The sequence below is a fragment of the Danio rerio genome, chromosome 23 (genome assembly GCF_049306965.1).
Source record: "Danio rerio strain Tuebingen ecotype United States chromosome 23, GRCz12tu, whole genome shotgun sequence".
Classification (NCBI taxonomy): Eukaryota; Metazoa; Chordata; class Actinopteri; order Cypriniformes; family Danionidae; genus Danio; species Danio rerio.
Window position 1 is genome coordinate 27,804,447 of NC_133198.1, and position 27,879 is coordinate 27,832,325.

The following is a 27,879-nucleotide window of genomic DNA, read 5'->3' on the forward strand; positions in this document are numbered from 1 at the left end:
AAAAATTAGACTAATACATTAAAGCCCTATCATTCACCTGGCGCAAGACGTGTTTGGCGCAATTTGTTTCTACTTTCAGACCATTATGCATTATGCTCAAAAACACCCTTAACTCATTAAGAGAATAAGCACGACCCTGTAAGACCATGCGCAGCGGCGCAAACGGTACTTTTTGCATTATTAAATATTAAAAGTGGATTGGGACACACTCTTAATGCTATTGCGCTATGCGCTTTAGACTTTGCTCCTAGATCAATAAAATAGAGCCCAACGACTTTACAATTTGTAATAGAATTAGATTATCAATTAACTAATGAATGGTAACTTAGCAAGACCGTTTTAGTCTTTTGCTTTTAAAATTTGCATAAAAAAAGATTGCTTAGAAAAATAAAAATCTAAATGGAAAGTAGTCAAACTGTGTGATATTAACCTGCAGATGCACAATAATAAAACACAATAATTAGAAATTAAATCTTGATTCAGTTAAAGTTCCTACAAGAAAATTCTCAAGATAAAACATTATAGTTATAAAGATATGCATGTAGTAATCAGGGCTTTACATTAACACCTGCCAACCCGCCAAATGCGGGTAGATTTCAGCTTTGGCGGGTTAGACAGACACCTCCACTAGCCACTTTGGCTGGTTGAAAATTATTTTTAAACTGCAGTTTTCCTAAAAGCAGGGTTCGACAATATAAGGATGGCCCAATATGCGTGCAAATGTGATCTTAGAATCGATAAGTAAAATAACTGTGATCACACGAGCAGAAGAAAGCAAGTAAATAACGAATGAGAGGATGATGATCACTCGCGCTAACAGCTGATGTGATACGTGCGACTGCTTAAAACGCATTTGCGCGACTGCTTAACGTGTGCGCGCTCCCGAATCGTGAAGCAACCGTGTCTGGAACAGGTTCTGGAAACGCAACTGTCATCGGTTCTCTTTCAAATAAACTAGACAAAAAGTGATGAACATGCATCCACAGTCCTGCTGCTTTTAAGAGCTCAAAATGTGTCTTTTTGTAAACTGCACTGGTTGCTTTCACTTTGATCAGATTATTAAATGGTCTAAAGTTAACCGTGAGCATGAGATCATCCTTTCATAATCACACACGGTATGTTTTACCTGCTTTCATTTGCTTACGGTTTCATTTGCTTTTGGTTTTGTTAAATGGTTTAATTCTTTTTTTTTTTTTTTTTACAAAGTTGCTTTATTGGGAGATGAACTCTCCATTTATGTGCAGTTAACTGGTGTTCCGAGAGATCTTTAGCCACGACAGATTACTGTGCATATTTTTGATACATAGTTATTTTTTAAAAGTCAATTGCTTTCCTTTTTTTTTTTTTTAAGAAATGTTTTCTTAGATAAAAAGTATAGTATACAGATATACTTTGCTTGTTTTGACACATTCAAAATTTGTGGCTAAGATATAATTCTTGTTTCGTGTGGTTATAGAGATTATGAAAGTGATAGAGAGTATGAAATGAATGAGGACGCATGTGGACATAACACACAATTTTAATCAAGTAATTTTAGCATGTCAATGTCAAATTTATGCATATAAAATATATTTTCCTAACAACAAAATTGTGGCTAGTGAAAATGCAGAGTGGCTAGTAACATTGGAAAACTACTACCCACAGTGGCTGTTGATTAAAAAAGGTTAAGCCTTTCAATGTAAAGCCCTGGTAGTAATAATAAAAATCTCATTGGCCAGATACATTATGTTGGTTTACAAGAATTATAGAGGCAGTTATGAGATTATATTTTACAAGATACAGTATTAAATTAATCCTGTAATTAGAATGTTTGTATGGAAATAAGATTAGAAATATGAGCGACATAGAACAAGCATCTAATAAATACATTTTACCATTATTTATTTACCAGATGCTTTTATCCAAAATAACTTATAAACAAAGATAACTTTTATCTTTACTTTTAAAATAAATAAACAATTTTTATTATTTTTTAAATCACAATTGTATGTCTAAATTGTAATTATGAAAGCAGCTGATGTGTCTGAATGGTAACAAACTCAACTGATAAAAGAAAATGTCTGCCATTCTCCAATTCTCGTACAGCTCTCCTGACAAAAATGCTTGCTGTAAACCAACAGCTTTTGACAGATGACAGCATCGCAGGGAAAAACAACATGCAACAAACCCCGTGGATTATGGAAACAAAACATACGACCCGTCCTGTGAGTGGACCTGGTCTCACCAAGTCATTGGGTCTTACAGCTTATTTTTGCCTTCGGAAAGCACATGCTTTCATGAATATTTAAAAATCAGGGTCTTCTCATAGGTTAAGAAAACTCAGCTATAAATAATAATGAGAAACCGACGTGTCATCACTCCACAAGCTGATTCGCGCTATGTCACTGGTTTTGATTCAGCCCCAAAAAATTATTTTAAACCCGGAAGATGAAATTAGCAGACACAAGCTCACATTTATTTTGTTTTATCCACAATTAAAGCTGACAGGTGCTAACGTTGTCTTAACTGACGCTCAACACACACAAAACTGTCAAATTTTCAAAAAAAGTACTCCTTAAACCTTTAATTTTGTTAAAATAAAAATAATTATAAAAAAAAATCATAATTGAAATTCCAAATTGTCTTTCTTTATGCATGAGTTTCTTTACTTTATGGTGGTCTTCAGTAAATAAACAGATATACTGCTCAGAGACACAAAAAAGCAATGTCCAAAATGTTGTTTATTTTTTTTCTAAGGAAACTGGCAGAACTCTCTCTTTTTGATTTTAAGATTCATTTTATACACTCATATAAGACAGAGGAGAGCAAAATGTTCCCGCCATTCACCCTTGTCTCCCCCATCTGTTTAACATGCAGCCTTGGTCTCATATTCCAACCATTATTCGCACCTGTTTTAATGGTTCCTGCGTTCATTACACTTTCTTTTTTTTGTCCATGTACATCACACATTTTCTAATTACATTTCATCTACCTCGACCTCGCAACACACAGATTCAATTTTTATGAGGTGGGCCTGTGGTTTTGGTGAGAACTGCACTCCAAACTCAATTCAATCCACAATGTCATTACGCCGGTGCTTGTGTGGAGAGATAACGGTTTTCTTTTGGACCGTCGTTCATTGTTCAGATGCACAATATAACTGTTTTGATGTTTAATGAACTGAAATGGCTCAGACTGTAAACAGGCAAGTGGAGTATAGGCTTCAGACATTGTTTTGTTGCTGAATGAGAGGCTTGTTTTTTGTACAACAGGAAGGCCGAATGAAGAATATGTCACCAACATTGCATGATATATACACTCGTGTCTTGTTCGTAATTACACGCCTCACTGGATTACTTTGAGGTGACAGTCAGTTGTCAAAGAGAAAATGAATTATTACGTGGATTCGAGATTTGCATGTTGGAATTCCAAAAGCAGCCTAAAGGTCAAAAGCATTCATGCATGATTAAAGGCAGTCATGAGTGTCATTTGAAGGCCAGAAAGCATGAAATTATAATAGGAATGGTGCAGAAAGGTTAAGATTGTGCTTTTAGGTTATTTTTAGAGTGTATTATGAGTAAAATGAAGTTATTAGCTTAACAAATCATCAAATTTAGATGGATCACATACATTGCCTCATTGAAAATGCAGCTCTAATATTTACAAACGGCTTTGCATTAATCATATCAAATAGGCTGTCTCCCCCCACCCCCCAAAATATCTACTTTCATGCTTTTGGATTTCTTCATAAATTTTCAATTACTGTCAGATTGCCACAGTGAGTAAAATATCACTTATGTACCCGCAGGCAATTTTTATTTTATTTGAGATTTAAACATGCCATGAAATTGCTTGACGAGAGCAGTTTTCAGTCTAACTGAAAGAGCAATTCTTGGTGAGATGTACGGAAGAGGTTGTCTAAAATAAATAAAAAAAATAACCTTTGAGCTTTTATACTAAAGAAGGTGATTTCAGAGGCAGGCAATTCTGCTTCAAGAGGATATTTGATTAAAATAAGCAATACACACTTTTAAAAGAAGATATTTAAAAAAAATAAGCTGAAAACATGTAAACATTGACTTTAATAGTTGGAAAAACTAATCCTATGGAATCAATGGTTACAGGTTTTAATCTCTTTCTCAAAATATCTTCTTTTGTGATCAACAGAAGAAAGAAACTCATAAAGGTTTGGAACAATTTAAAGGAGAGTAAATAGTATATTTGAGGGCCCTATACTTTTACCAGTTTTATGCAAGTTACATTTATTTTGTTATTTTCTTATTAGCTGTATTTTTAAATTATTCCCACAATTAATTGATTTTTTCCCATTTCAGTTCTCTTTTAAATTTAATTTAAAAAAATTATTACATTTTTTATATACACAGTGGAGGCTCTAGCTTAAATGGCACCCTGGGTGAACCACCCCATGCACGCATCTCCCTCCCCATAATGATAAAAAGGACTCTTTGTGTCATAAAGTAACAAAAAAGGCTGTTACTCCAGTTTCACAGTACCTGAGCAGCTCATATTTTATTGGTGTCAATAACCAAACATTTATTTTAGCTTTACTTTAGTTCTTTTATTTAGTTTAAGCCATTTTTTTAGGTTAAGCCATTTTTCACAAAATTTAGAAAATCGTCAGTGTTCTTCAATTCATTCATTCATTTTTCTTCAGCTTAGTCCTTTATATACCAGGGGTGGCCACAGTGGAATAAACTACCAAATATTTCAGCCTTTGTTCCCGCAGCGGATGACCTTGCAGGAGCCCTTCTGACACCGCTCTTCTTCAAACACAACCCATACACACCACCAAAAAATCCCCAAATATTCTTCCACCCATGTGCAACACAATTCATATAGAATATTTTTTCTTTTTGTCCTTGATGTATGGTAATATTAAAGTTGTTCACATTATGACACATTATGGTACAATATTGTAGCTTGTTCACATTATGCCCATAATGTCATCCCCCACTGTGGTGGGTATATCTGCAGGGGCTCCAGATAACGCTTTACAAGAAAACACAGCTTCTTCAACTCAGTGGTTTGCAGGAAACAGGGAAGATAATGTCTGTAAAGCTTTGTCATTGTTGGAGCAGATGCTCTTGCTGTACCGTAACACCCAGGCTGTCTGTTAACACAGCACGACACAGAACGAGAGGAAGAGCTTGCTGCCAAACATGCTTCCTCATTTGCATTGCACTGACAAGCAACATATTACACACCGTTTCATGCATTTGCAATGATCGATGGGCTTTTTACAACACTGATGAATAATGAGTAATGACCAGGCAAAACTGAAATCATTTCTAATTAGTGTCAAACGTTATGCTTTAAATCTGACTAAATTAAAATGTGTGACTTTTAGGTAATGTTTGTTAGCTTTGAGGTCAATCTAATTTTTATAGCTTACTCATTAACATTGACAAAAATTAACTATTTAACTCTTTTCCAAAAGGCTTTGTTTTTGTTTTTTTCAAGTTGCCAGCCACCGCCATCATTAATGAAGATTTTTACCTTAATTTGACGACTCTCAGAATATATATCAAAATCAAGAACTGAGCTTTTGTTTAAACAAGTATTTGATTCTATCTTATATAACAAATAGTCAATCTTTGAGATTGTGTGTGTTTCTGTATGTGAAAAACAAAATACATATACAACCAGATCACAGAGACTGATCATTTCACTGTGCACTGAAAAAAATTATTCGAAGATGATTCCTTGGATTTACTCAATTTCTTTACGTTAAGAGGTTGTAAACAATTTATTTAGGCTGAATTTAAACAAACAAATTAAGTTGAACATTACTAAACTTAATTTGTTTGTTTAAATTCAACACAAACAAATAGTTTGCAACAGTTCTGCATGCAACACTTTTTTCAGTGTGGCAAGGCCTGATTTGAGGTATAACTCTTGTTATAACAAGTGGTTATTTGAGTGTAATTGGCTAAATAGAAATTTGTGTTAACAAGCAGTTAGACAGGTGTACCTAATAAAGTGACCAGTGAGTGTGGTTTTTACAATATATATGCAGAACTTTACTTGTGGACACATTTCTGTCATGTACAACTTTTGCATTTTTGTAATATGCAAAAATGTTAGCAAATCACACGAGCGGGCATGTACTTCTGAGTCTTCAATCTGTCATGCCTATTCAAATGGTGTTTTCTGACGAGAGGTTGAAAACAGGACAGAAAATAACCTTTCCTTTTACAATTATGATGTTTGTTGATGTAAAAAAAATTGTTAACTTGTTGATTGGGAGATCATTCAAGACCAGTTCATGAAGAATATTCCATACATGATGAACATTCAACTTTAATAGATTGTTATGAGGGAATATTAATGGAGGAGACTGGGTTTAGTTGTTAAGTAGTTGTTCCACTCAAAAATAAATGCAAGCTTGAAGAGTGAGGGCTTTAGCAGACTAAATTACTGAAGAAATCCGATACAGTGCATCACAAAGAAAAAGTCAGTTATTTTCACAGGAAGTTGCAGATTTAGAACATTAATGACAATAAAGTTAACAAAAATAGATCTATAACATCCACTTAGATTTGAATGTATTTTCATTTCAAGCTAACAAAAAAGTTGAATTGTTCTAGATTACTCGTGCTGCACTACACATTTTGATCAGTAATTGGATCACTGATCTTAATACCATGTGCAAACAGGTTCATAGAGTGTAACTGCTAATGACTATTTGTTTTTTCCCTAATAAATTTCTATTCTTTGCAAGGGCAGGAAAACAGGGGAATCAGCTAGCAGTTACGTCAGTAAAGCGTGAAGTGTTCTCATCCAATTAGCAATGAAGGTGCTGTAACCTCTCCCCTTCCTTCATTAATCTGTCAAGCAATTACCCTGCAGCTTTGGTCATGCAGCCAGTGTAGGTTGACACTATTATGCTGCTATTCTGGTCAGGTCAGGAATATCTGCTGTTTCTGTATCGGCACACAGATGGCACAATGTGTTTCATTTATTGCTCTGGGGATGAGAAATAAAACTATTCTATTCTATTCTATTCTATCCTATTCTATCATTTCAGAGCGTTTGTCTGCAAGTCACCAGTAGGTTGTTACAAAATTATTCACTGAATCAATCTTTATAGATGTAAAGGGCCAAATGCAATAACAACATTTCAATGAATAAATTTATACAACAGTTCTGTCTAGTTCTTGAATCTGATTGGCTGAGAGTCATGCAATATTTCTGCAAATAACAGCACTAGAACAGCCTCTTCACCCTGCACCCTTGTGTATTACTCCACCCACATACGGCGACAAGCAAAGAACACTCTACAGTTTGACAAATATTGTTGCTGTTGGACAACATAATGTACTTTTGAGGCTTTTTAAGTCAAGAATGTAGTTTTTTAGATTGCAACTATTTAGTTTATTTATAAGGATAGTGCCTAATTTTAAACATTTATAATTTGGAGCATCGGATTCAGTGCATCGACCGCCGTTAGCCTGTCTGAGCAGACCTAAGAAAGTGACGGTTGACATTCTGCCACAAGTTGGCGACAGAGACAGCATAACAAGTAGGGGAGGAAAAAATAATTTTCTCGGTGTAAATTTCAAACTACAGCTGAACAAATCATTATAAATCAGGTAAGTGATGTTCTCAGTCGATCTCTTTCTTTTGTATTTTGTAGTGCTGTATCTATACCACAAAAACTATAGTGTTTGCTTTGCTCTGGCTTTTTCAGGATTAATTATTGTGAAATCCTGATTGCAACAGAGAAACCTGGGAAATCTCGGTAGATTGAGGACATTTCATGCCGTTCAGCCTTATAATCTGATGTGATGCAAAATGTGATCAATGTATTGTGAGCAAAATCTACCTGTTTTGTCATTACTCTAGACATTAAGCTAGAGAATGATTCAAATACTAGCTCTAAAGCGGTGTTTGTAAACTGGCAACAGTTTCTGCTGTTCTGACAGTCAGCTGCAGATGTGAATCAATGGTGGAAGAAAATAGTTCTTCATACAAAAGGGTTTTTGAGAGTCTCCGTGTTTGATTTTCTATTTTATACACACAATTATGCTGTAGAACTGTTGTATAAACACAATATCACACGAGTAGCAGTGTGAAATGGCTATATATCAGCAGCACAGGTGGGGGGCACTAAGGCACTCAGCCTGCGGGCTCGAGCCAATGCACACCTCGCACCAGTGTCAATATGCAGCCATATCACACTGCCACTTGTGTAATATTGCTCATTTATACAATCAATAATTCAGTGAAAAAAAAATAGATATATATTTCAAATAACCTAATCATGTTTCAAAAAAGGTTTTACAAAATAACATTTGTTGGAAGGCATGAGAGTAAGTAAATTTACAGCAAATATCCATTTTCAATGAAAAACTCAAATTTCCCTTTAACTATGAATTACATACTTTTAGTGCAAGGTTTTGTAATGATTTGTAGACATGATTCCCTGTATTTGTAGCTATCAGCTGCAACATGTACTTATAATGGACAGATTGGTTTTCACACCTCTTTCTTTTAAAACCCCAGTCCCCTCAAGCTTGGGCCCTGCAACACAAACAAGCTCATCCAGCACAGCGACAATTACCACGGTGTCAGAAAGACACATAATAATCATGTAAATTAGCCAGTGCTGCTGGACTTGTCGTAGCAGTTATTTGCCTCCGTTAACACCACTGAGCGGAAAAGTCTATTATCTTCCCAAGCCAAAAAGGCTCCCGGACAAACCGTGGCACAAATAGCGTGTTTTCTATAAAAGACATGATGAAAAAAGATGAATTATTGAAAGCATATTAGCATGTTGGATAAAGCTCAAACAGATTTTGTCCGCACCTGCAATGAAAACTTTCTTCATCCTGCAAAAGAATGCAGCACACACTGTCTAATGAATAATCATCTGCTACTAATGTCCTCTGCAGGGAGTCTGGAATAATAAAGCAAAGACAGGACTGTGAAAATGAGATACAATCTAATTAGGGCTGATGTTGAAATCTGACACATCACCTGTGATCCAATATCCATAATTTCAATAGGTTTTCATATGGACAAGTACAAGCGTGAGGGTGTCAGTCAATTAGAAAAACAGCACTCCAATGTAGGGTTGGGTATTGTTTTGGTTTTTAACTATATCGGAGCTACATCAATATTTTTAACATGGAACAGATGCCAAAGCAGTGACTAAACTGAGAACAGAAAACTTATGGATTACAGTAAAGAATGACTTTTAACTGAAATAAACAAAATAAATAAATAAATTGAACAATATATAAAAAGTTCAAAGTACAGTACACATACTGTAAAAACTCAAATTCACAATTAAACCTATAAGCCAAAAACCAAACTAGTCAGTTCAAAGTGGAAAATATTATACACAGCAAAAAGGTGAATCAGCCTTGTCCTGGGACAAGAACAGTAATACACAATTCAATACACATTTAGTTTTTAGGACAACTTTGAGGAAAGTTTTGATCCACATCAAATGTTGACTTCTGTACTGTAATGTTAAATAAAGATACAGTACAAAGTACACTACCTGACTAAAGTCTTGTCATCAATCCCAGTTGTAAGAGCAGCAAATAATAACTTAACTTCTAGTTGATCATTTGGGAAAATGGCAGAAGGTAGATTTTTCATTTGTTGAACTGCATCCTAATCATCACAAATACTGGACCCAAGACTCTCACAGACATCAGTCAAGTTTGGTGAAGGAAAAATCATGGTTTGGGAGATCTGCAGAGTGGATGGCAACACCAAAAGCCTGAGGTATCCTGTTACATTACAACACCTGAAGAGGGCAAATTCTTTAGCAGGATAGGCTGGGGTAGGAGGAAGGAGGAGGCATTAAATATTGATCTAAAGAATCTTGATGAATTCTGGGAGTCCTGCAAGAACGCTTTCTTTGCCATTCCAGATGGCTTTATTAATAAGTTATTTGAGTCATTGCAGAGATGTATGGAGGCAGTCGTCCAAGCTCATGGGAGTCATACACAATATTAATTCTTTTTCCACTGCATCATGACTTTATATTCTATACTGCACATTATTTCTGTTAAGTGACAAGACTTTTGTCTAAGCAAAGTCAGACCTTACTATCTTAATTGATTAGATCATTAAAAATCAAGGCATGATCATATGTTATTTTGGTAAAATAAGCATAATCCAAGGGCCTTTGCCTTTCATAGAAGTTACTTCTGATACCAAATTATCAAATAGAAGTCAAATTTTTATTTGCTATTCCTAAAACTTGGAAAGGCGACAAGATTTTTGTCAGGTAGTGTACAAACAGCAAAGTCTGTATTTTTGGCATGCAACAAACTAGCTTGACCAGCATTTCTTTGGCAGAAATATGACCATATTTGCCGTCTCTGGCAAAAAAGACACTTCGCCTGACTTATTGCATGTCCTGGCCTATCATCAGATGCTTTGAAATGGAGTACATAATACGTTTTACAATAAATAACACATTGTGACAGAACGGTTATAAGCCAGACATGACACCTTCTAATTCACAGTGTATCATGTGATAATTTGCAGTGTCTGTGCTTTTTCACACAAGTTATGATCAATAAAAATGTCTTTGTACACGTTTAAAGCGCATTAGTTGAAATCCATTACTCCCTTCACTGTTGTTACTATTGTTGTTCTTTCTCTCCATTTCTTGACCAGCTATGAAAAAAGCAATGCTCCTGTTCAGTGCTGACGTCCTGTGATCAAATTTATTAAAAGAACTATTTAAAGTGCATACAAGAGCTGCTTATATGTTGTATGAGCATGTACAGGTTTAACAAAAATTACAAATTGCAGTTATATTACTTACACGATACAGATTAAAAATATAGCCTTTTGAATTCTGCATATAAAGAATAATGTTTCTAATCATCTACTTCCTGTGCTCCTGGTTTTAATTGACAGATTAGTTATTTAGTGGCCCATTTCCAATTAGTGGGACAATTTGGGTACAGTAAAGTATGAATTTATTTCCATTTCCACTTTCAATGGTAGCAAATATAATGAACCTTTTTAGCACAACAGTATGGTAACAAAAGATTGGCGCTAGATTCAATGCTGAATGTTATTTATTTTACAGAGAACTGTGACCAGTGCTTGCATCAAGCCAGGGGAAAGACAATACAAGAAGTGCCAATTTTAAATACACAGCCAAAACACAAGACTGAAACAAAACAATGACAGTACGTAGTAATGAGCCATAGTCAACCCAAGCTGAAACAAAGCTTGTCGTCTACTTGTGACCAACAGCGGCAGAAAGAACAGGATCTGCTGTACAAGTATGTCCTTTATTGTATTGTGGAAAACTTAAGCGGTGCTGCTTGGTTTTTTTATTTGCGCGTTCTTGCTGCAAATCCACATTTGAAATAATGAACTTAGGTTTTGTCAAAGACACAATATATCCGTACAGCTTTCTTCACTTAAAAGGTCACACTTTGTTATTGATTGATTATAAAGCGTGTTTGGTATGCTGTCTCGGGAGAGAACCCTGAGTTCAAAAGTTCTTCGAGCCTGGGCCCGGAGTTTGAGCTCAGGTATGTCTCAAGAACCCCCCATCCTCCCCCCTGTTTATGGCTAATGACAAGTTTGGGATTGCTATGTAGAGATATACTAATTAAAAGCTTGACTATAGTGCCAATAACACATGTCTTAGGACTATGGGGAAACTCACGCGAAGCACTGGGATAACATGTCAACTCCTCAGAGATACGTCAGCTGTCCTGTTAAGGACTTGAACTAGTTATGTTCTTGCTGTGCTAACCACTGGGCCACCGTGCAACCCTATTAAGGCAAAGGAGGAGGAGTAGGGGGGAAGGGGGAATCTTCAAGGCGAAGACAACTGGAGAACAAAACTGATTGGCTATTTATAGTGAGTTAGGAATCATCTGATTGGTGAAACACGCATTAGCTAATGCGGGACCAGCTGTGGTAAATCATAAGCACGTGCTCCTCTCGAAATGAACTCTTTAACAAACTTCACTGAGTGAGAACATCATCAATTGCAACTTTCTGCCAAACACAACACCTACCAAGTATGGCCGCATTTACGCTACATTGTTCAAGTGACTCAAGTCCGAATTTTTTCTCCCATGAGGCAAAGATCGGATATGGCCCATGTATGTGTAAGCAGGAACAAATCATATGGATTCCGATTTACTCAAATCAGATTCAGGCCTTTTTCACATGTGGAAATTTATCCGATATGAATCGTATCTGTGCTCTCTTGTCTGCAGTGTAAGCAGGTAGATCGGATTTTCACCTGTCAATGCCAGTTGGGCGTCATTATAAATCAAAACAAATGATGTCAAGCAGAGCTGCATGATTAATCAAAAAAGATCACGATCTCGATTTGACCCTACATTCGATTTTAATTCAGCTTTTCTACGATTCAGCCAATTATATTTTCAAGGTCAGGAGAGAAGCTTAAAGGGAGCTGCACAGGTCCTTACAGGAACATGAACACCTTTAAGTGTCACACACTGTGTTTATAAGATATAATTCACCCAGAAATGTAATTTCTGTCTCATGTAATGATTTATTTGCGGCCGCAAAATCCCACGTGAGATGATCACGAGCTACCGAGAACGCGCGTGCGTGTACGTAGCACGCCAATGACGGCTACTTTAGTGAACAGAACCTGCATATGCTGTGAATAACAAGTTATAAAGTTGTAAATAACATTCAGTATGTTGCACAGAGTGTTAGAATGAGAGCCGCGTTGAAAGAATGATTTGCATGCGTGTGTGTTTTATCACAGTGACAGCAGCCATGAGCCGCACTGGGAAGTGAAAGTGAAACCTGTGCGCACATCATTTAAATGATCAAAACGCATTTTACAATTATGATTACTACAAGCATTTGATATGTTTCATAGTTTTTTTTCATTCTTTCATAGCTAACACTTTATACAACTTATATTCAACTTATATAATGTTGAATATAAAGCAAAAATGTCTAATTTTACCAGTGAAAACAAATGGTCTAATAATGCTGACAATGGCAAATGACAAGCACATGTCTTAAAGATAATAATTCAACTTTATAATTATGAATAGTTGTATTCTGATGTCATCATTTTCCTGTGAATTAACAAGCAGGACATATTGAAAAACTGTTCAAGTCCACCATAATGACTGTACAAAATGTAACATTTTAAGCAACAGTAGAGTTACATTTAGGCCTAATATTATTAGTGTTGTTTTACCATATCATCACTTTAGAATTATAAGGTTTTATCAGATATTTTTATCAAAATTTAGTTTTTGAAGCTCAATATCTTAAAATCATCATCTTAAAACAGGTCACTTTTAAAAGATGATGTAAGCAGGGCATCAAAAAAATCAGATACAGTCACAAAATCGGAATTGACCAACAAGATCTGCAGTGTAAATGCAGGCTAAGTGGCAGTGGAAATGCAGGCCACATCAGGGTGATTTGTAACAAACCAAACTGTACTGAACTGCTTATTGGTAACAAGACCTAAGTAAAATGAGCTACCAAAACATGTATCCACTCTAGTACATGATGGTGTTAGCCATTTAATCGATTACTTCTTTTGGCAATTCTAAGGGCCAGTATCCACACGCATGCCGGTTCTAAGCCTGGATAAATGGGGATGGTTAAAGCAAGCAATGGCAGACTACTCTGTAAAAAAATTCCCAAGAAATTCCTATGAAGCTCCAGGACATTCCAGTCATATACTGTAGGTTTTGGTATCCAACACTACTCCAACCTCATAGAGGTGTGTTGTTTTTTATCAACTGTGTGGACCACATCTGTTGACTGTTAATGGGAGTGTGCAGGGTTTCCATCAATCATCCAGAGCTGCACAGTGTCCTACAGTAGCATCCCTGAACAGCATCTGTGCTTCAGTAGCCAAACCTATAAAGGTTTAACGCTGGAAGACTTTCAAACTAAACTGGAGCCATGCAGCAACCACTGTGCATTCACAGGAGAAGCGCTTGGATTTGAATCAAAGAAATGTGTTATTGTTTTTTTTTCTGTCAGAACATTTTCATTTTTTTCCTAAGCAAGATTAGCAATCACAGACGCACACTGAACGCCTCAGTCTAAGACCGAGGAGGAATCTGACATTTGAAGATGCCGAAAATTGGTTTGTTTACAGAACCACAATGATTTGGCAGACAGCAAAAACATGAGAACAAAGGGTGCAAAATGCTAAACAAATATAGTACAAAGACAACATTTTGTCATCAAGACATTGAGGATTATCACCTTCTCGCCCAACATCATCTCATGACATGAAATTTTGGATGCAAATTGCTTCTTGGGAACGTTTCCTCCCACCATCCAAACACAGCAAGCTGCTTGACATTTCCCTCTGAGGGAAACCTGACGCTCGGCTTTAAATCAGCCCAACAATAACAGAAGAGCCCCTGTTCAGCTTTTATCTGGCACTAGTGATTCACAGTGATGGTCCGATAACATGCCGTGGCATTTAGTGGCCCTACGGCTCAGCCATGGATGCCAATGGTGGGCTGGAGGGCCTTCGATTTGCCTGCTGAGGTTAATACAAAGTGACAAGATTTTTTGTCTACATTCACTTGACACATTTCTTCTGCGCAGGGGTCTGTCAACACATCGACGTGACAGAATGACAAAAACAAAACCAGCCAAAAATACCCCCACAGTCTGGTTGCAAGCAGATTGACTGAGCAGAGCAAGATGATATAAGAGACCTTTAGAAAAACCTTTAAACCTCGAGATTCAAATGAAGAAATAAACATGCATTATTCACAAAATGTAGATATGCATACTTGCGTAACATCCATAACATTAGAAGCAGCCAATTTACATAAGAATCTAAATAAGTTAATATTAAATCATTTTACTTTTAATTTCCATTTTTTAGATTTATTAATTTTTTCAAGTGGTTAAATTGAAATCTTTTATTGCTTTTATCTTAAACATGACATGTCATTGACCTTATATTGTATAAATAATTTCTGATAAACGTAACATAGTTGTATCAAATGCTGTAGTCTTAAAATACTAAGAATTAAATAAATATTTGAATGAAAAATAGATTTTTCTTTAGTATAACATAAAATATTATTGTAATTATTTATTTTAATTAATGTTTTAACAAACGTAAAATGGTGGCTTTCTATTTCTATTAACAATAAAAATATATAAGTATTAATAATAAAACATTCACTTGGATATATTTAAAACAATATACACTCTATGCATTAATCATAAATTAAACATTGCTTTTAAAGTTGCTATATGTCATGTTTTAACAATAATAATCAATTATATTATGATTCTTAAAATATTTATTGTACATTATTTATTCATTTATAAAATAATTAAGTACTTTATATTCTTGGCTTTTACTTTGATGATCTGCACATTAACTGCAGTGTTTCCAAACTTTCCAAGCCTCCTTTATGTCACTAAACATGTAATTGAAAATAAAAAGATCTTGAGTCTCCAACTTAGGAAAACAAATAAATCTATGCCAGCAACTAAAACAAATGATTTCAGATAAGGCTTCCACGCACAGTCAAATGTTTTAGTCTACATCTGATAACAACACAACAGAGCTCCGATAAAAGCATGACCATAATTTTTCTGTCACAGTGAACAAACACAAAACCTGTGGCAAATCCAAACCGATCTCTATCTCTCGGGGACACAGAACAGTCATTGCCAAACTAATAACTTACCAGTAAAGTCTGATAGCAATCTCTTTGGCTGGTACTTCAGGACTTAAATAATCATCTCCACACAGTCAAACCGTAAGAGATGCCATCCTGAGAGCAGTTTATTTAAACTCCAAACTATCCTGACTCATCCTGACTCATTTCACAGAATATTTGTGAAAATGTGATTTAAAAATCAGTCAAATATTGATTTATTAACTATTTTGAAGATAAAACATTGTTGCATAGTCTATAGAAACTAAGTTGAACAAAAATAAAAAATAATTAAAATAAATCTGAAAAAAGCACATTTATTGCCAATAAATACCAAAAAAAAGCTCTAAACAATAATATATTTATTTTAAATTTGGAAAAAGAGTAGTCAGGATTTTACACGTCATGATTCAGTAAATATTTACTATCAATACAATGTCTAGTGATAACAACATTTTTAATCTTTTACAGTGCAAATAATGATAATATAACACTATCTACATCAAAAAAGCAAGTTAAACGTTGCCATCCTGTAAGCACCATATTTAAACTCATTACAATCAAACAGGTGAATTGATAAAATACAATATTTTACAATGACGTCTAATTATCATCTTTAACAACATTTTTCATCTTTTACAGTGCACAAAATGATAATGTAACACTATTTACATTAAAAACTAAAGTTGTGAAACTAAACTGTGAGTGGTGCCATGCTTGAAGCACCATGTTTAAACTCATTACAATCAAAAAGGTGAATTGACTAAATACACTATTTTACAATAATGTTTAATAATAATTTTTAACAAAATTTGTAATCCTTTACAGAGCAACATTTTTTGGAATATAATATTATTTACATTAAAAAAGCAAGGCAAACGGTGAGTGATGCCATCCTGACAACATCATAGTTTAACTCAATACGATCAAAAACAAGAATTACTTCTATTAAACAGTTTACAAATTAACCAAATATAACACTAAATATAATACAAAAATATGAATCCTTAAAAAATAAAAAAATAAAAACGGAGTGTTGCCATCCTGAGAGCACCATATTTAAACATAATACATTAAAAAAAGTGATTTAATTGAATAAAATCTATTACAAAGTAACCAAATATAACACTAAATATAATACAAAAAATAAAAATACATAAAAACGCAAGTCAAACCGCAAGTGATGCCAATCTGACGGCACCATATTTTAAACTTAATACAATCAAAAATATTAATTAATTTAATAAAACATTTTACAAAGTAACCAAATATAACACTAAATATAATACAAAAAATAAAAATACATAAAAACGCAAGTCAAACCGCAAGTGATGCCAATCTGACGGCACCATATTTTAAACTTAATACGATCAAAAATATGAATTAATTAAATAAAACATTTTACAAAGTAACCAAATATAACAATACATATAATACAAAAAATAAAAACAAAGCAAGATAAACTGAGTTCTGCCATCATGAGAGAACTATATTTGAACTGTGATTTAATTAAATAAAATCTTTTACAAAGTAACCAAATATAACACTAAATATTCATTAATTCATTCAATTATTCATTCATTCATTTATTCATTCACTCATTCATTTTCCTTTAACTTAGTCCCTTCATTCATCAGGGGTTGCCACAGCGGAATGAACCACCAACTTATCCAACAAACTGTTTATGTTTTACACAACGGATACCCTTCCAGCTGCAACCCAGTCCTGGGAAATAACACTAAACATAATACAAAAAATATAAATACATAAAGCAAGATAAACTGTGAGTGTTGCCATCCTGAGAGCACCATATTTGAACTTAATACAATCACAAAGGTGATTTAATTTAATAAAATCTTTTACAAAGCAACCAAATGTAATACGAAAAAATAAAAATACATTAAAAGCAAGTCAAACTATGAGTTCTGCCGTCCTGAGAGCACCATATTTTAACTAAATATGATCAAAAATATGAATTAATTTAATAAAACATTTTACAAAAGCAACCAAATGTAACTGTAACTAATACAAAAATATAAATGCATAAAGCAAGACAAACTGTGAGTGATGCCATACTGAGAGCACTCTATTTGAACTTAATATAATCAAAAAGGTGAATTAACTCAATAAAATCTTTTAAAGTAACCAAATATAACACTAAATATATTATAAAGCAAGTCAAACGTTAGGTGATGCCATCCTGATGCCATCACTATATTTAAACTTAATTAATAAAGTACCATTAATTAATACAAAATAAAACACCAAACATACTAATGTAAAAAAAATCTACAAGTTACATTAGTGATGCCACCCTGAATCAACTCTCCAGCAAATCTCATTCACAAAACCACCAACACAACAAGTCACAGAAGTCTAAATCAAGCAGAAAGCCATAATCAGAATTACCGGAGTCGTTGCGGTTGTACTCTTGACTGGAGATGAGAAAGAGGAACTCCTCACAGGTGTTGTGATCGAGCCGGGGGCTGTCCTGCGTACAGAGGTCAACTATGAGGGACACAGCCTTCTGACAGATCATGTCATGCCCCTTTCCGGCAGCACTCATGCTTCCTGACGCATCCTCTGTGTTACTGGCTCCTCCAGCCCGGATGCCAAACAACACCCACAGCGCCGCTAAAGCAACTTCAGTCTCTTATTGTTCCTCAAGTGCGCAAGAATGTGTGCGTCGCTTGTGCATTTCTATGGGTTTTATCGTGCAAAAAAAAGTGTGTGTGTATGTGTGGTGCTTAATGATTCACTAACGCCTACAGGTATTCCAAAGACGCATGATTGCATCACATTTGATCTCAGAATCCACGGATGACATGCAACAAATAGGGAGGGCTGTGATTATCCGAAGCCGAGCATCTGCCTTCTTTTGTGCATCTCTAATAAAAAAAGCCTCTCATTATGACCGTTGGGCTTGTTTTTCTCAGGTCGATGTGTCCCCGAGTGCTGAATTTGTCCTCGGAGATCAGAGTTCCCATGTGTGTGTATGAGAGAGAGCTGAGGGAGTCGTTTGTGTGCATGTCTGTGTGTGTGTGTTTGGACAGTTTGTGAGTCTTTAGTGACGCTTCTGTAGGGCAAATATGTGGAGCTTCATTACTGCACTTTTATGATGACTGTGATTATTTTTGGCGGTTTGCTGTTAACGGTGTTTACATGTTCACTGGCTGTGTGATATATATGGGGATTTTAATATGGGTGGAACATTCAGTCGGCGGTTGTATTTAAGGCACGCTTTAACTGAACTGCCAGGAGGAATCAGCGTTAAGGGAGATTTTACTGGGGAAAAAAAGAAAGAGATACAAAAAGATATAAGCATGAACAGATAGGGATAAAAAAAACGAATGCACAAGTAAATTCTAAAATAACAGGACAACACAGTGTTTAGCAATTTTTAGTCTTTCATTTTATTTTTTCTGGGTTTTGTTTTTGTTTGTTTTATGGTTCAATATCAATGTATAAACCAAAAATGTGTTTGGTAAACTCTTATAAAAATTAAAATGGGAACATGTATTTTTTTAGTACACTTAATGATTTTTGTAAATTACACAGTATTTAACTGTAATATGAACTGTATTTTACTGTAGGACAGTTTTGCAGTATGTTACTGTATTTTATTTTTTCTGGAGTTTTTTTGCTTTGTTTTATGGTTGAATATCAATTTATAATCAAAAATGTGTCTGGTCAATCTATATAAAAATTAAAAATGGAAAAAAATATTTTCTTTTATACACTGTTAACGATTTTTGAAAATTACAAAGTATTTCACTGTAATAGGAACTGTATTTTACTGTAGGACAGTTATGTAGTTTATTGCTGTATTTTATTTTTCAAATTACACATTCATTCATTCATTTTCTATTCGGTTCAGTCTCTTTATTAATTCGGGGTCGGATTAAACCACCAACTTATCCGTCTTGTTTAACACAGCGGATGCCCTTCCAGCTGTAACCCATCTCTGGGAAACATCCATACACACTCATACACTACGGACAATTTAGCCTTCCCAATATAACTATACTGCATGACTGTGGGGGAAACCGGAGCATCCCAAGGAAACTCACACAAATGCAGGGAGAACATGCAAACTCCACACAGAAACGCCAACTGACCCAGCTGAGGCTCAGACCAGTGACCTTCTTGCTGTGAGGCGACAGCACTACCTACAGCACTAACGTGTCGTCGTAAATTACACATTACAGCTCATTTACTTAATAATTTGAAGGCATTGGATTTATTTACTTTTTCAACTAAACACTTTTTACAGTGTAAGTTAACTTAATATTATTTTACAAATTTAAGTGGATTGAACATAACACAATTAAATTCTCCCCCCAAAATATTTGAGTTCTGTTGATTGAATTCTGTTGTTCCAGCTCATTTTAAATATATAGTTTGAACATATAGTTTATAAATATATAGATCTAACTTCCTGCAGAGTTTAGCTCCAACCCTTATCAAACACAAGTAAACGAACCAAGGCTGTGTTCCACTTCAATTACACACAAGCACTCGCAAACTTTGCTTCCCTTGTTCCGCCAGGGATCCCCTGCTGCCATTTTAACGTGCGTTCCACTTTGTCAAGTGAACAAAGGACATTTACATGGACCATACCATTTAAATATGAAGCGAGTCTGCTACATATGTCCACTCTAGCACCTACAATGAATTGTTTTTTTTTGTTTTTTTCAGAATTGTTGCAAACAACCTAAATGTGCTTAATGTAAACAAACAAATTAAATTTAGTAATGTTTAACTTAATTTGTTTGTTAAAACTCAACCAAAATAGATTGGTTGCAACAGCAAACCCAATGAATCCACTTCAAAACAGTGTAGTTTCCAAGTGTTCAAAGGTGTAGGGCATTTCATTGAAACCCATTCCACCAGTAATGGACACTTTTGTAATGTAATCAGTGACGTATATCTGAGAGAAAGAGACAGGGGAAAATTAGCAAGTGAAGAGCATAAAAAAATTGGACTGGCATGCGGTCTGTGTGAGATCTGAATGAACACTTGGTAAATAAAGACAGGTGTGTTTGATCAAGTTTGCAGCTGAACTCTGCAGGAAATTAAATCTCCAGGAACAGAACTGAGCACTGCCGTAGAGATTAAACCATGCATATTATATGTACAGTTAAAGAATTATTAGCCCCCTTGAATTATTAGAGCCCCTGTTTATTTTTTACCCCTAATTTCTGTTTAACGGAGAGCAGATTTTTTTCAACACATTTCTAAACATAGTTGCTGGTTCGAGCCTCGGCTGGGTCAGTTGGCATTTCTGTGTGGAGTTTGCATGTTCTCGTCATGTTTGTGGGTTTTCTCCGTATAATTCAGTTTACCCCACAGTCCAAACACATGCTTTACAGGTGACTTGGGTAAGCTAAATTGTCAGTAGAGTATGTGTGTGAATAAGTGTGCATGGGTGTTTCCCGGTGATGGGTTGCAGCTGAAAGGGCATCTGCTGCGCAAAACATATGCTGGATGAGTTGGCGGTTCATTCCGCTGTGGTGACCCCAGATTAATAAAGGGACTAAACCAAAAAGAAAATGAATGAATAAATAAAAAACTCAAATAAATATATAATGAAATAAATTCACTTAATTATTTTATATCATCATTCCATCCTTATTTGAACATTTTATTGTATTTCTTGGGGTCTAAGTTTTAATTGAAACAGACACATTTCAACTGTAGTACTTTTATGGCTTTCTAGAGCTTGCGAGCCTAAATTAAATGCAAGTAATATTGTGTTAATACAATGTAAGAACAAATTATAAATGAGAAACAAATAGTATCTATTTATGAGAATATTAACACAAGATAAATATTTCGACTTGAGGAAACTAGACTACTTTTAACCACATCCCATATCAGCATTCCAGTAGCACTGTAAACCTGTTTTAGCCATGGTGTTTTCCTCTAAGCACACAGGGTTACACAGGTGCCCCATAAACTGTTTTTGTCTTTCTGCATCATTAGATTGTTATTTCTTGTGGCTGCACTGATGTGATTGTGAAAAGCGAGAGGTGACAGGCGTTAGAGACTCTTCTACAGAGGTGACACTGCAGTTATTCATGCTCCATGTCCACTCCTCTCCTCCTGCAACTCAGATCAGTCCATGATTTACACAATCTCATCCTTAATACACGACAACTACACCTTTTCATTACAGGATTAGACAATTAAGCTTTCAGACAACAGGCCTATTTCACATTAATAACCACAGGCTAATCTAAAACTGAGTGGCTTTGATTACAATCAACAGCGGATTGTTGATTAAATATTTGTGTTGTGATGTTTTATCCTTCAGATTTCCATAAACTTATGAGAAATTGATAACATTTAGAGCAAAAATAAATAAATGAAAATGATTCATTCAACGATTTTTGGGGGATGTTGCTTGTACAAATAAAGCTAATGAAGCTATGGGTCCTGCTAGCACCTGCTTTCAAGAAATAAAAATAATAATAAAAAACAGACTCAGACATAAATCATAATCACAATACTTATCCAAGTCTCATGACTCAGCTTCTTTGCTGAGGATACATTGCTTTGACTATTTTTATTGGATATTAAAGTGATAGTTAACCCAAAATTCTGTCATTATTTATCATCCTTGGGTAGTTTCAAACCCGTTTTTTTTCCTTAAGTTAAACACAAAAGAAAATATTTTGAAGAAAGCTGAGAACCTGTAACCATTGACTTCCATAGTATTGATTTCTCCATGTCAATGGTAACAGGTGTTCCGTTTTCTTCAAATAAATTGTTTTGTTCAACTAAAAAAAAAGAAAAAGAAAAAAAAACTAAAAACAAACTGAAACCAGACTAGAACAAGAGTGAGTAAAAGATGACCGAATTTTTGGAGTGAATTACCTCTTTGATACCATTGCACATCAGATGAAGTAAAACTGAACAAAATTTTAAACTTTAAGGATTGACCCAGCTTTTATTGCAGAGTGCATAGCATGCTAGAAAACCGTCTATGTCATATTTAAAAGGATATACCAACAGCTCAAACAACGAAAAATAAGGTCAAGAATATTGCTGTGACTCTGGAGTCAGATCTGAGTTTTAATAGTCATGTCAAAGCAGTTAGTAAATCAGCATACTATCATCTCAAAAACATTGCAAGAATCAGATGCTTTGTTTCCAGGGAAGAATTAGAAAAACTTGTTCATGCTTTTATCAGCAGCATGGTGGATTACTGTAACAGTCTCACGGGACTTACCAAAAAGACAGTCAGACAGTTACAGCTCATACAGAACTCTGCGGCAAGGATTCTGACCAGAACCAGGAAATCAGAGCACATCACACCAATCCTTAGGAATTTACACTGGCTCCTAGTTACATTCAGAATAGAATTTAAAGTATTCTTACTGGTCTATATATCACTAAATGATCTAAGACCTTAATACATTACAGAAATGCTTACGAAATACAAATCTAACAGATCACTCAGATCTTTAGGATCATATAAATTCCAAGAGTTCAGTCAAAGCAGGGTGAATTGGCTTTCAGCTACTATGCCCCTCGCTGCTGGAATCAGCTTCCAGAAATGATCAGATGTGCTTCAACATTAGGCACGTTCAAATTGAGACTGAAAACACATCTGTTTTTGTGTAAATGTGTGTACATTTTTATTTTTAATTAATTTCAGTAATATTATTGACTAATTTGAAAATGTTCATATAATTTATGTACAATACAGTTTGTAAAGTAATATATTCTATCTTTTAGTAGAAAACGATGAGATGTGCTTTGTTTACTAAATAAGTAGATCAATTGGATTTGTATTGTAAACATAAAATAATTATTTATTTATAATTTATGTATTCATTCATTCATTTTCTTTTAGCCTTAGTTTTGTTAAATTTACTTTGTAAAAATGATTTAAGGTTACTTAATCGATTTGTGTTGGGACAACATGAAGGAATTGTGTGGAAGACAGCATTTTTACACTGTGTATGTGAAAGTCAGGTTGTGTTGACCTTAGTGCTTTAAAATATTGGTGTATGACATAAGAAAAAAAACAATAACAGTAATTTGCCATAAAATTTACAAAGATTTTACATTTCTACAGTACTTTTAACGGTTTATTTATGGCAATCACAGCTGCCATTTCTTTTTACCGTCAAATTTACGAACGTATTTTTTACAGTGTACTGTTCTCCTTTCAAATATTGAGAGCTTGTACACTGAGACTAATAACCACGCACACTAAATTAACTTTGACTGACGCACTGGATGACCCGTTTAGAGCCACGACACGGCACACCAGACACGCACATTCGCATCCTATTTAAAATGAAACTATTCAGATGGTGCTCTGTGGCGCAGCAGAATCATGAAGTGTCTCGAATCCTGGCAGGGCGCCTCGGACAACCGCCGACTTGAAGCGCCGTTGTACCCTAATAGAAACCCAAGTTTATAATTCTAAAAATGTATGGCGCTGCGTGGCGTGATGCTGTTCATTGCTGAGCGGCGCTTCTGGTGTGCGACCTGCAGGCAAGTTTGTTATATTATTTCCAATGGAGCGACACTCACAAGAGGCAAAGGCGCTCGCACTTTACAGCAGCACCTTCTGAAGATCACACTCACAGGGAGCTTCTGTGACCTCGAGAAATGCAAACAGCTGAAGTTTGAGATAGACGCAATGAAAAGTACACTAGTTTGCAAAACCACTTACAAACAAACTAAGTTACAAACAATAATTCTGATTAGAGTGATTATGTGGTGAATCTTGTGTTGAGCCCAATGAGCCTTACATCTAAAAATAGAGCAAGGGTGTTCCTTTAGTGATATCGCTTTGAACCACTCGCTGAAAATGGCGGACGTGAAACGACAAACTGAGTATTAGGTGACGCGTGACGCGATATTGGGGGGTGGGGACTCCTACGTCAAGTTGCGGTCATTCTGAAAACCGCTCCAATTGGTCCACCGTTTTTATGTTGTTAAATTGAAAAAAAAAGGACTGGGTGTGTTTATATCACCCTAATATGACGGTCTATACACTATACCTACACACATGTCTGTCCAAACAGCTTGAAAAGTAGATTTTTCACCATAGGTGCCCTTTAACTAATCTGTTCCTGTTTAAAAACTAAAGCCAATTTATCATCACCAGTAAAAAAAATATTTTTAATATCTGGATAAATGGCCCATTTTTGCTTTTGACTTAAAAATCACCCCACATTCCACATCAATGTCCTTTTTTTTGACTCAATAATTTTTATAGACTTGTAGCTTAAAGTTAAGTCCAAGAGTTTGGAGTTTGTCCAAGTGGAAATCAGAAGTGATGAGTCTCAAAAGTGACAAAGCCATACCTGCAGGTGCCAGAGCTCTCACGCTGCCTGTCACATGGCATAAGAGGATGCTAACTCAAATCCTGCTAAATCAAGCAGTGTTTAATGGTGCAGATGGAAGACCTTGATGTATTTATAAATGCACAATGTACTTTCTTCATATGAAACTAGAACTTTTTTTTTCATTGTATTAATGGGAGGTGAAAATGACAGCAAATATAACCCCAGCTCGCAGGAAATGTGTTCAATCTTAAACGAAGCTTACAAAGCAGTAACCTATTGGAATTGCAATTTCTCCATCAGCTTCATAAATCTCAGAGGAAGCAGAGGACATGAGGGCAGCGGTATCACTCAGAGCCATCGTGTCATCTCCAGCAAAGCATTGTATTTTCAACACAGCGCTTCCATTACTGTTGTACAAGGGCATTTCTGAAAGGTTACATTTAAGAATATAAAACGTGAGGCGTCTACATGTTGAACCCTGTAATCAAATATCTCGGCCTGAATGCTAATTATTCTCTCTTAATAGAAACCTCTTGGAAGACAGAGCATTTTTCTAATATAGTTTGTCATTTCCAGCTGTGGCTAAGAGTAATGGATTGAATAAAGCTTTTTTTCTCATTAAACATTATATACTCAAGTGTATGGTTTATCTGAGGGAGATTTATTAAGAGTATATTAATAAAATTTAGCATTTTATTAGTAGGATATTAGTAAGTATTTTATATAGTAATATAATATTTTACTTATACAGGCACATTCATGTTATCTATAAAATAATAATACACAATAATACATGAATCAATGCTTAATATATGCTATATAATATATACATTAATGCTTAATATACATTTTGTATAGAATACATAATGAAATGTGATAGACAATAAATAATTAATTTTCTTTTCAGCTTAGTCCCTTTATTAATCAGGGGTCGCCACCTCGCCAACTTATCCAGCATATGTTTTACGCAGTGGATGCTCTTCCAGCGGCAACCCAAAACTGGGAAACACCCATACTCTCCTGCTTTTACACACATACACTACTGCCAATTTAGCTTGTTTAATTCACCTATAATGCATGTTTTGGACTATGGGGGAAACCCACGCAGACACGGGGAGAACATGCAAACTGAAAGCACACAGAAATACCAGTGACAATAAACATCCATTTGAAAATAAACTAAAGTTAAAATTAAAATGTATTTATATTTTAATATAATGTATTATGTTTTATATAATATATAATGTTTTTTCATATCTTATTATAATTATTTCTTTTTTTTAATTATGTTGAATTATTATTCTAAATAAGCATATATATATATATATATATATATATATATATATATATATATATATATATATATATATATATATATATATATATATATATATATATATATATATATATATATATATATATATATATATTTAATATCTGTTTATTTTTTTCCCCAATTTCTGTTTAACGGAGAGACGATTTTTTCAACACATTTATAAACATAATAGTTTTAATAACTCATTTCTAACAACTGATTTATTTTATCTTTGACATGATGGCAGTAAATAATATTTTACTAGATTTTTTTCAAGACACTTCTACAGCTTAATGTGACATTTAAAGGCTTAACTAGGTTAATTAGGTTAACTAGGCAGGTTAGGGTAATTAGGCAAGCTATTGTATAACGATGGTTTGTTCTTTAGACTATCGGAAAAAAAAATTAGCCTAAAGGGGCTAATAATTTTGTCCTTAAAATTTAGTTTTAAAATTAATAACTGCTTTTATTCTAGGACAAATAAAACAAATAAGACTTTCTCCAGAAGAAAGAAAACATGTTCAGACATTCTATGAAAATTTCCTTGCCCCGTAACATAATTTGGGAAATATAAAAAAAATAAAATCAAAGGGGGGCAAATAATTCTGACTTCAACTGTATGTATACACACACACACACACACACACACACACACACACACACACACACACACACACACACACACACACACTTTGAAACCTGACATAAAACTAATGATTAATATATACTGTAAATATTCATTTATTTATTCACGTTCCTTCATCTCTATTTCAGAGGCAGAGCGAAATGAACCGCCAGCTATTGTGGCATATGTTTTACTCAGTGGATGCCCTTCTAGCTGAAACCTATTACTGGGAATATATTAACATCAGTTTATGACAAATTTTATTTAATTTTATTTAATATAAATTTTATAATTAAATTTTATTTAATTATAAAATTATTCAAGACTATATATTAACTACTCTAGTAGACTAAGTCAATTTGACAACTGACAGCTAAATGTAGATTTAATAATGTAGTATTTATACAATCATTAGTATAATCATTCATTTATTTTCATTGAGAAAATAGTCCCTTTACAAATGAACCGTCAACTTACCCAGCATATGTTTTACGCAGCGGATGCCCTTCCAGCTGCAACCCAACACTGGAAAACAGCAACGTTTTTCCTGTGAGGCGATACTGCTAGCCACTGCGCCACCATGACGCCTATCATTAGAAAATTGTATTCATCTATAAAACAAATATTTAAAATAAACATTACTCATTAATTAAAATAAACGGAATATGACAGCTGCATACATGCATAAACAAGCCACTTTAGCCATGATGCCATTTACAATGAAATTACCCAACTACCACAATAAAATAAAGCTACTAGGAAGACAAAATTTGAGTCCAATAATTCCATTAACAAGTATAGCGTGAAATGAATCAAAATTACATTTACATATTTTCAAAATGAATGCTGCATGGCGAGCAGCGAGTGCAACCGGTTATTTCCTTCTCCAGCATAGTGCTTTAATGAAACGGGTTGCACACAATCAACCTTTTGATAACAGCAAAATGAAAGAGAAGAAGATAAATCCATGGCCAACTTTGATTT

General features: G+C 34.7%; 1 protein-coding gene across 6 annotated transcripts in view; it reads right to left on the reverse strand.

Annotated features, from left to right (window-relative positions):
• The window catches only part of syt6a (synaptotagmin VIa), a 126,806-nt gene that overhangs the window by 62,174 nt on the left and 36,753 nt on the right, over nucleotides 1-27,879 (reverse strand). For 3 of the 6 annotated variants that reach the window (XM_017353709.4, XM_073939008.1, XM_073939009.1), the window contains 2 exons: nucleotides 27,373-27,506; nucleotides 18,054-18,929 (listed from right to left, as the gene is read on the reverse strand). The exons of the other annotated variants lie outside the window; for them this stretch is intronic. In XM_017353709.4, the coding sequence (XP_017209198.1) occupies nucleotides 18,054-18,210 (157 nt within the window). In that variant the 5' untranslated portion in view covers nucleotides 18,211-18,929; nucleotides 27,373-27,506. The remainder of the gene's footprint in view (nucleotides 1-18,053; nucleotides 18,930-27,372; nucleotides 27,507-27,879) is intronic. 6 annotated transcript variants of the gene reach the window in all.